The 10,548-nt window shown below is 45.8% G+C and overlaps 1 protein-coding gene across 5 annotated transcripts; it reads right to left on the bottom strand.

Annotated features, from left to right (window-relative positions):
* Positions 1–388: 388 nt before the first annotated feature.
* Positions 389–10,525, bottom strand: LOC131082844 (protein mono-ADP-ribosyltransferase PARP12-like). Of its 5 annotated transcripts, none has more exons than XM_058023000.1 (9): positions 10,112–10,525; positions 6,724–6,764; positions 5,724–5,860; positions 5,129–5,249; positions 4,034–4,118; positions 3,157–3,232; positions 2,285–2,415; positions 1,144–1,295; positions 389–711 (listed from the first exon to the last, which is right to left on the bottom strand). In XM_058023000.1, exons 3-9 carry the CDS (start codon positions 5,781–5,783, stop codon positions 431–433), a joined length of 906 nt encoding a protein of 301 aa, XP_057878983.1. In that variant the 5' UTR covers positions 5,784–5,860; positions 6,724–6,764; positions 10,112–10,525; the 3' UTR covers positions 389–430. The 5 variants fall into 5 exon arrangements, with proteins under 5 accessions (XP_057878983.1, XP_057878985.1, XP_057878984.1 ...); XM_058023002.1 differs by lacking the exon at positions 10,112–10,525 and adding an exon at positions 9,358–9,966; XM_058023001.1 differs by lacking the exon at positions 10,112–10,525 and adding an exon at positions 8,364–8,412.
* Between the last annotated feature and the right edge of the window lie 23 nt (positions 10,526–10,548).

The following is a 10,548-nucleotide window of genomic DNA, read 5'->3' as shown; positions in this document are numbered from 1 at the left end:
ACTTCAAAGACAGGCCATGATTCCTCTCTTGAGCACCATGAAGTAGGTACTTTCACTTTTCCTTCTTCCACATTCCCTGCCCAGCCTCCCTTTGGCATATCAGCACCATCACAGGCAGGAATCAAACCAAGGTGAGCATATCAGTGGATCAAGGTAATTTCAACTCAGCAGGTGTCACTGCATCACGGTATGCAAGGCAGGTACGTCCCCATTCCAGGCTAGAGATATGCTGAATGCTAAAGCTTGGCACTGCTTCTGGGGAAAGAATAGCCCCTAACAAAAAACTATGCCCCCCAAACAATCAGGGGATTGATGGCTCACTGCACTACAAAATGCTCTAAAGCTACAACTAAAATTGAACAAACATTTTTAAAAAATGTATTGAAGAGTAATTTATTCAGTGTGAATTCAAAAGACATTCCACCATTCACTACAGGACCACACAGCTGGTCTCAAGGCTGTATTCCAAGATATAGGCAGGGTAAACTTGTTGCTTCTCAAAGATGACAAAGATGGAAGGGTCTGTGGGGTCGTCCACGCAGCTGTCATAAAGTCTGTTTGAGTTTTTGTCTCTGGGCGGAGGGCGGCAGTACTCAGGGCTGCCCCGCACAAAGTCTCCAGCGAGAACCTGAGCTACGAACATGCGGTAGCGCCCACCGAGAGAGGAGCAGTACTCGTGGGAATAGCTGGCATCTCTGGCAAAGTAACTTCCTAGGGAGCAGAAAAGGCCACAGGTCAGCACACCAGCCAAGGGACAAGCACCTGCTACCAGCACCTCGGCAGCCAGCAATCCAACAAGCCCAGCGAGCCCTACAACGTGTGGGGACATTCTTGCCAAGTGTTGCCACACTGGCTTATTGTAAAGTACTGACCAACTCCAGTCCACATTTCACCATCACCTCCCAGTCTCACCTGTCCAAGAGCAGGCACCTGAGGCAAAGAGAGGTGATTTTAGTCCTTCCTGGAATGGGATTACTGCTGTGGGTGCTACCTAAAGCAATGCAGATGTGCACAGGTGACCGTGCCCTAAAGGCAGGAGTATGTGGGTCAGGAACCATCAGTCACTTTGCACCCACATCCCCAAGCCTGGCTGGGGTCTGCAGTCCCTGCTGCTACAGCCCCTACACACTTCTGCACTTGTACCTTTTCCATACATTGTCCCATGAGTCCCACAGAGCCTCCAGTCAAAGTTCTGCTCACAGATGGCAGACACATGGGATGAACTTGTGCCATGGAACAGGAGCCTCTCGTTCACCCCTTTCGATTTATGAAGCTTCTTCATCTTTTCTTTTTGCCTAGAGAAAACAAAAAAAAAAACCCAACCAAGCAAAAAAACCAGAAAAACCCCAAAACAAAATTTTAAAAAACCCACCAAAAACAAACAAAAGCACAACAAAAAAAAAAACCCAAAAAAAAAAAAAAACTAAAAAAACCAAAAAACAAACCCCTACTTGTTTTCCTGGTTCAAACAAGGAAAATTTCCCAACTCAACTCCTCCTACTGCAACTCCTCCTACTTCTGGGTCATGGAGGAACAGTGACACAAACCACTCTTGGTGGGGTTACTGCCTGCTTTGCACTTCTTCTGGTACTCTGCCACAGCGCTGGCTCCTGCCAGCAAAACAAAAAGTTCTCTGCAGCACTATGGATTGTGTCTCCCACAACTTCATACCACATGAGAGAGTAAAGAGACAAACATCTCTGACTAGGAATTGGTCAGTTTCCATGTTATATAAATCCTGAATACATAAATATGATTATAAAACAAGAGCTGTGTGAAGCTACAGTGAGAATTGTATAATCTCTGCCCTTATCACCAAAAAAAACTCTCCTCCTTTTTCTTTTTTTCTCCTAACTCCTATGTGGAAGAGGCTAAAACCAAAAGAATAAACCTGAAACACTAAAGCTCAGTTATGATGAAGGAAAAGAATTTACTTTTTGAATAACACTATCAAGAATCACACACATATCTTGCTAGGGATGAAAGGCTCATTTCTGCACACACAAAAGAACACAGATACAATGCTAACAACTCAGTCACAGAGAGAGGAGCCCCAGTCCCCTTCCATGACTGCCCCAGGGAAGCCTCAGCCTCAGGGAGCCAGGTTTTGGGACAGTCATAAGTCTGGGCCACCAGCCAGACCTGGGCAGAGAGATTTGTGTCAGCCTCACCTCTACTGGACTGCTGAATTTGGCAGCTCCAAATGTAGACTATGGAGGAGAAGAGATCAGGAAATACCAGTCTTCTCATACAGTAAGGATAACGAAATAAAATAGATACAAACCACTGAAAGATGTCCCAAAGTGTTGGGTTCTGAATCCTCTGCAGCTGGTTGATGCAGTAACCTTTCATTGTCTTCTCAAACAGCCTCTTGATTTTTATATATTCTTGGGAATCAGTGCTGAGCTGTATTAACTGAAAAGTTTTAAAGCTCTAAAAATAAGGTATTACTGGGAGTAACAACTCCCAATCCTTTCAAAGGACTCCTCAGCCTTCTCACATCTGCTGAAAAGTCCTTCCACAAAAATCACAAACTGCTTCTGCTTTTCCTATCAACCCTCCTTTACCATCCGTCCCCATGTGGAAGCACAGGCACCAACTGAGGGAAACCAGTGCACTCCCACACAAGCTTCCTTTTGAGGGTGCACCTTCATATCAGGACTATTTTTAGCTCAGAGTAACCTAAAGTTGAAATGCACAGCAGCATTCAGGCTGAAGCAGAGTGAAAGTTTCCCCTTTATCCAACACACTAGTCTACTCTGCCCTACAGGGCTCAGCTGCAGTTTACCACAGCAAATAACATCCTGCCCCAAACTGACAGAGGAAATACCACTTTAAGATACATTTAATCTGGTTTCTCAGGGGATGAAGTGCCTTGGGAGAGTGTAAAGGACAGGTATGAGCAGCAATGGCCTTTCTTACCCTGTGTGGTATTATAGGGGAGATGATACCACATCATTCTCAGAGAGCCTCCCAGGAAATGCACGTCTGTTCTGAATATGAAACTGTCAGTCTTGTTTCACACCATAGCTGCTTATTTTACAAGACACATTTAAAAGCTGGTAACATCTCAATTGCCTTGAATTATGGTCTTGGAAAAAAAAATCTGTACAGGAGAGAGCTCTCCCCACCCACTGGAGAGCTGTAAAGTCCTACCTTGTACCCAATATCAGGCAGTGCAGTTTGGTCCCACTGTGGAGGATAGGCAGGATGTGATAGAGTCATGTTTTGGCTACAGAATAGAAAAAGGAGCCAGTCAGCTGGTGATACTCCTAACCAAATCCCCCTCCTGGTGAATCTAACCATGGGCTCTAAAGCAGCCTTCAGGCATCCACTCACAAGCTATAGTTTGTTTTCTTTTTGAATGAACACACCTTAGGTTGAACCAACATTTTAACTGAACCCTCAGCTTCACATGCACTCTCTGCTGGTGAGTTGCTAAAGCAGAGACAGCTTCTACTAAAAGAAATCAGTAGCACAAATAACATTTATAAGCAGATATGTTTAAATTAAGCTGAACTTATTTTAGAAAAAGCCATAAGATAGGGTATCTCAAGTAAGTGTCTCTAATTCACTTTATTTCAGTGGATTTGACTGTTCTGAGTTTTAGTTTTTCCTCAGCTTTCCCAAATGACATCCACATGCACCACAGCTCTTGGATTGGCAGTCCCTCGCTCCTAATTGCTGCACAGTTTATTTATTAGTGTTGGGGCATAAATCAAGGAATAAAAATTCCTGGCACAGTTGTGTCAGCCCTATGTGGCCTTGCCTCTCACAGAGAGAGCAGATCTGCTCTAGTGGTCTATCACAGCTGCCAGAGACTGCCAGCAAACATCCCTCCAGAGAGTTTTACAGAAGCGTTGCATAATTTACAAATACTGTCACTGCAAAATGTACTATTAAACCAGTCACAAAAAGGTATCTAAAAATTAATTAAAAAAATATAACATTGCATTCTAGGCAGGTAGGAGGAACTTCTTAGCAGAAAGGTGCTGTCCTCTAGAGACACTATTAAACAATGAATGTGTGTTACCTTCCATCTTGTCCATCTTCAGACTCTTTAGGCAGTCGAGTAACACTTCTTTGAGTCTTAAAGAGCACATTTGTTTGGACCATGTCTTGAAAGAAAAACACACTAACTCAATAATGAGATAATTCATTGTCTAGGGACAAGCTCTTCCATGTTAAGTAAAAATAAAAGAGGAGGTAGCCCTGAATATTGCATTGTGGTGCCCTCTCTATCCCACCCACCCCAGTGCAAACTGTATTCCCACTTGCACTGCTCCTACTTGGAGATCAGCAAGGTCAGCCACCTGCTAGCACAGGCTATGAAACTTGGAGGCAACCAAGCACCAACTGCACCTGCACTGGTATTCACATCCAGGCTGCTGGCCAGAGAAAACCACATCTGATGGCAAGCCTGCAGCAGGAAAGAGTTTTCAGTGCAAACCTGGCTTTCCTGGCAGCACAGGGCTGCTCCATGGTGCTAAAAGCAAAGCCTGCCCTCCCTTCTTGGTCCTGTAACAATATCACAGAGCACATGCTGTGTGACATGGCTAATTATCCATTGTTTCCTCCTTTAAACACCACTCTTTACTCATGCCAGGAAACATTTAAAGTTTGGAAAGCTAACAGGAGTTTTAAGATGAGTAAATAAATTAGAAACAAAAAAGCATTTTTCATTTTCCCATTTCTCTCTCTATGCAACCAGTCCTAAATTTTTGTTTGCTGCACTGTGCTTTCTCTCCCTGTAAGAAGCTTCCAAGATGTTCAGTATAGGCTCACTTCTTCACCTTTTGACTTTTCAGTGCCTTTCCCCCCCTCCCGATTTCTCATTCTTCTTTTGCAGGTGTATAAACACAAATATGTAAGCCAAGGTGCCATTTACTCTCAATTCTTCTTCTGAATGTACAATATTGTCAGGTATGTTTTTTTGACTACAGATGCCCCAAGTGTAGAAGCTCAAGTGGGGCATGTCAAAAGTTTAGAGAAATTTACCTACTACTCAATTTCTGCTTGGAGAAAATTTGCAGGAGGAAGAAGAGCTGTTCAAAGAGATGCAGACATAATGTGAAAACCTTCAAGCCAGCTGCACTATGAAATGAAATAAAACAAGGAGATACTTCACCTGCAAAGTCTAACTGATACTGCTGAGAACCAGCCCTGAAGAAAATAACACCATTCTTGTCAGTTTGATATTCATTCTCCAGAAATGCAGATGTTACAGTGGCAGTGGCATGACCTGGGTGCTGCAGAAAGAACAATGAAATTACAGGTGTTAGAAACCACCCTTTGGTTTGGGTGCTACTGTGGGGAAATATCAATGTTTCCCCAGCCCCTATGGCAGGAGAATGTTTTGAAGTCTCTGTGGCTTCAAGCATTTTGTTCTCCAGAGATGGAGGGGTGCCCCACCGAGCACAGCTGCTTCTGACAGCAGCAACAAAGAACCCCACAGCCTGTGTGGTCAGCTCCAGCCAAATGATGTTTGTCAGCTCTGGAAAATGCACCCGCTTCCCAGGCCAGTCCCTTGAAAGCTTTCAGGGAGTTCCAGTCCTGCTTTGAGGGACAATTAAGAAGACAATTCCACGCAGGCACTGGAGCAGCACTGCAGGGGCACCCAGCAGTGCGTGTAGAGCTCACCAGCTGCAGAACAACACGCTCTAAAGAACTCTCCAAAGATGGCTTAACAAAAGCTTTTGGCATGAACAGCAGATGAATTTCACCTCTTTCCCATACTCAATCCACTGGTTGGAATCATCGAGCCAATACCAGACATACTCCATTTTCAGGAGCAGGCAGATGAGTCAGGAGACAACACAAGTGCAGAAGAGCTGATGGGCACCTGGCTGCTTGCTCTGCCCTGCATTGGAAAAGAAATCCAGATCAAAGTAGGGGTCTTTTCCAAAACTGTTAAATTGTGCAGTATCCCTGGTCTGATCAGAAATCTCTTCACTTCTTAAAAAAGGAGACCCCTCCCTCCAATTGGAAAATGCAGAACTGAAGAATTTGTGTTTGGATGCTTATGGGGCATAGTTAGTACCTTACAATGACCCTGACCTCTGTGGCTTGGACCTGTGCCACTGACTTTCTCCAAAATGTATCTTCCTAAAAACACATTTTAAGAAAATACACTTGACACCAAGATTCCCCTGCAGCCCATAGAGAAGGCCATGGTGAGACAGCTGTGCCCCTGCAGCCTGTGGAGGTCCATGGAGCAGAGATCCACACAGCAGCCCATGGGGAAGTCCATGCTGCAGCATGTGGACAGGCCCCGAGTGAAGCTGCAGTCCATGGAGAAGAACCCATGCTAGAGCACGTTTATCCTGAAGGACTGCAGCCCATGGGAAATGAACCCTGCTGCAGCACAGGAAATTGTTGAGAATGATGGAGGAGTAGATGGCAAGTCTTACACACTGAGGACAACATCCATTTCCCTTCCCTTCTGCATTGCTTTGGTAGGAGGGGGTAGAAAAGTCAGGAATGAAGGAGTGAAGTTGAACCTGGGAATCCATGCAGGGGGGAATAAGTGATCTAATTTTCTTTTCTCACAATTTAAATCTATTTTAATTGGCAATAAATTAACTTCCCCCAAGTGAAGTCTGTCTTGCCCAATGTTCACCTTGGCTTTATCTCAGCTCATGAATCTTATTTTCTCCCTGCTGTCCTGTTGAGGACAGGAGTGAGAAAGCAGCTCTCACTTGCAGGAGGGATATCATTACTTACCAGCAAAATCTCTGCTCTGCACTCTATCCTAGACACAGCACCTACAAAGAGAAGAAAATGAAACAGCCACCAATAATTCCAACCCATGGGATTTTACTTTTCTTCCTGCTGTGCTTCACCCTTCATTTAATCTCTCCGTATTGGACCCAGAGAACACCTTTTTAAATGTATCTCACCAATTTACTGCCTCTACAACATCGCCTATCATGGATCACATATCCATAGCCAAAAGCTGCCAGCTATTGAGCTTCCAAGGGTCTGTGACAGAGCTGCTCTGAGCTGCCTGAAGAATCTGAACACGATATCGAAACAGAAACTGGAAACGATCACGTATCCAGCTCTGACGCCCTTTGTACTTTGGCAGGGATCAAGGGTATTCAGAGCAGGCCAATGAGGGGAAATCATTACAGGAGCAGCTCCCTCACAGAGCTGTTTACAGTGCAAAGGTCCCCAAAACAAAGGCGTGGCAGCCCTGCACTGCCAGAGCAAAGAGTGAGGAAGAACCCGGGTCTCCTTCGCAGACAGACCTCGTTCCAGCACTGCCTGTGTACGCAGCAACACCGGCCAGGCCTGATCCTAGAAAAATGCTCCAAACTATTCTTCTCTCCCATTGCAGGGCATTCAAGAGATCCAGCACTACCAGGAGATGTTTTGGACATGGCTGTCCCTTTTTTCCCCTCTGCACAGCACGATGATGCTGCTGCTATTGGCACGGCTGAAGAATTTGAAGTTGGCAGATTTGAAGGGTGGAATTTGAGGAGGGAGGTGGGGAGCGGGGAAATGGAAAGGAAAGCAGGGAAGTGGGGTGGGATGATGTTTCCAGGCAGCTTTTTTCCACTGCTGCCCGACTCTCTCTTCCCTCTATCCCGACTCCAGATAACCGCTGCTAACCCCTGCCAGCTCCCCTGCCGAGACTTGGGGCTCCCAGTCTGCCCTAATCACATGAGCTTGCAAATCTGTCCCCTTGTGACATTCTTTCCTTTTCACTTTCCAGCATTTCTGCTCCATGCTGGGATTCTCCACTAATCAACTAAGCCCAACTAGAAATAAACAGAGGTGAAACACTTCAAAAGCAGACAGAAATGTTTTGCCAGCAAGAGAGGTAGCGTCTTTCACATTTTGCTGAAGATTTTGCTACATGGTCTTGTGCAACTCTGCATTTGCTTTTTATATCTTAACAGGAATAACTTTATACAGAGAAAAAGTTATACTTAAAAAGCAGCCTCATGCCACCTTTTCCCTTACACAAGAAAAAAGATGAATGAATGAAGATACAAACACAACTTACAGCATGACAAAGTGCAAGCAGGTAACCCTCCAGCAGACGCGAAAGCCAAGCCCACAAGCTATGAAACCTGAACTTCCTGTGTGTCCAATCCTCCCCTCTCAGTTGCATCCTGGGAAGCTGTCAGAGCCCAGCATGTGCCACTTCCCTGGCACAGTTCTGTCCTCGGGCTGCCCAGTCACCACCCTCAGGAGCTGAGGGCATCAGCCTTGTGCTTGCCAGGCTGCATGAGCCTACTTAACCCTTGCTCTGCATGACAAAGGTGCCCCGGGTGCAGCAAAGCGAGCCAGAGCTGGCTGTGAGGGTGAGCAGAGCTGTGAGAGCTCCCTGTGGACTGCCCACAGCACATCTGTACCTCACTGTGTCCCTCGCAGCCTCTCTGTGGAGCACGGTGCTTCTCTGCCACAGACCCTTAAGGAAGTGGGGCTGAGTAACATTTCCTTCTGCTGGTTGCGACAGACGCATGCGCTTCTGCCAAGCACGGCCCAGGGCTTCAGCAGATACAGCTGCAAAATCAGTGTCACTGCAAGCCAGCAGAGTTTATCCCTGCTTCTGGGTTCCTGTCATTGCACTTACCTAGAGCCAATTCTTCTCAGCCTTCCAGTGGCTGGGGATATTCAGGACTTGCTCCTCTCTATAACATGCAGCTTCTGTTTAACATCATTCTTGGAAAGCCAACAGCTGGCATTGCCTTGCAAAGTGCCCCCCCAAATCTCAGTGCAGGAAGTGGATGTTGTCCATCCCCCTCTCTCCAGGGCTGTGTGGGCACTGCTGGGGGGTTTGCAGCAAGCAGAGCCACACTGAGCCTCCCAAACCTATGTGTGCTGAGCACAGAGCTCTGCAAGACAGGCTCGCTCAGCCCTCAAAGCTCTGCACCGTCGCAGGTGTTTGTGTTCCTGCACCTTGAAGTCTGAACCTCCTCTCTGCTCCTCCCCACACTAATCAGACAAGGCTTAGGAGCTTTCCACTCTGACCTCCAGCCTTTCAGAAGCTGACAACATTTCCCAGCAGAGCTCTGAGGCATAAAGCTTAACAGCATGTCAAGTAGTTTTAAGATGCAAACTTGTTAAGCCAAAAGCATTTCTTTGACTTTTTTTTCATCTCAGATTGTGTTCAGTTGAACTGCCCAGAACATTTTTCTTTCCTGGCATTCCAGTTATACCAGATCAGTAGCGGCTGAAACACATAAATCTCTGAGTTTCCAGAGAGTGTACACTCTGAGTGCATTCTATAGTCATAGCATTAAAACTAACAAATCAACTCAACAACAACAAAACCCCTAGCACACACAGACAAAAACCAAAACAAAACAAAAAAAAACAACACCACAAATGTGATTATGAACTCACTTTCTTTCGCTTCTGGCCATTCTTGAAGCTCTTAGACCCGCTGAGGCCTAAATGCTTCAGTAGAAATGAGACAGGAGCTTTAGGAAGAGCATTCTGGCTTGGTAGAAAATGTTTACATATCTTTGCTGGGAGCAGCACACCATCCTCTCTAAAAAACAAACACCTCTCTGCAAGCTGGAAACTTGAGCTCACTGTAAACTGATATCTTCTGAACACCATATTTTTTATTTTTATCCTTTTCAATTCCAATGTCATCTGTGGAGCTGTTGAACCTCTGATTTCTCAGTCATGGTACTATATCTGTCTGCATTTTCAGTATCTGGGAATGGAACAGGTCTCAGAGCAGTCTTCCTATGTATAGCCCTGCAAGATCATATTCCTGCACAGTCAGCGGAGGCACCCAAGTGTGGTTTCCCAGCATATGTCAAATGACTTATCATTTACAAAGAAGCCATGGTCCAGCAGGTAGCATTACTTAGTTCCTCCCAGGAATTTCAATTCTTGTTCACTTTTTCTCTTCAGAGGAAACGGACAAAGAAGGGACTTTTCACGCTTTGTGTGTGCCTCTGTGACACGCAGCAGCTCCTTTGCAATTTCAGACTGCTCCAAGGTTTGGTGTGGGAGTCCTGGTCCTACAACACGTGCACACATGTGCTCACAGGCTGGCAGTACCTCATGCTTTTACCTTAAGATGTGTAAAATCCCCTAAGCCAAAGTGGGTGGACCCAGGAAATGTTGGGGTGATTGAGCTCACCTGGTTCTGCAAGGTCTTCTGCAGGTTGGTCCCCCAGCCACCCATACTGGGTGCTGGTCCACCACTGGGTGCTGTGGGAAGGTGTGCCAGGCGGTTCAGCTTCAGGAAAGCCTGGCACGAGGAGGGATTAGCTCTTGTCTGGGATCCTGGAAGCATTTCCAGATCTCACTTGAATCCATTCTATCGTTTAAAGCCAGTAACATCTCCTGTAGGGTGTGATGGTTTCTGCTGTTAGGATTTTCCCAGTGAGACTGTATTTCCTGTTGGACAATGTCCAGTGGCTTGTAAATTAAATTCTTGGAGGGTAGTGGGGAAACAAACCCTGCAACCACACTGCTGCTGTCCCAGCCTAATTCAGCACAGGAACAGGAAGCAATCACTACAAGAATAATAGTTCTCAATTGCTTTGAAAATAACCCTAAAGTTGCGTTCCAAAA

This window comes from Melospiza georgiana, chromosome 4, assembly GCF_028018845.1.
Source record: "Melospiza georgiana isolate bMelGeo1 chromosome 4, bMelGeo1.pri, whole genome shotgun sequence".
In the NCBI taxonomy this organism is placed as follows: domain Eukaryota; kingdom Metazoa; phylum Chordata; class Aves; order Passeriformes; family Passerellidae; genus Melospiza; species Melospiza georgiana.
This window is presented reverse-complemented; position numbering and strand designations above follow the sequence as displayed.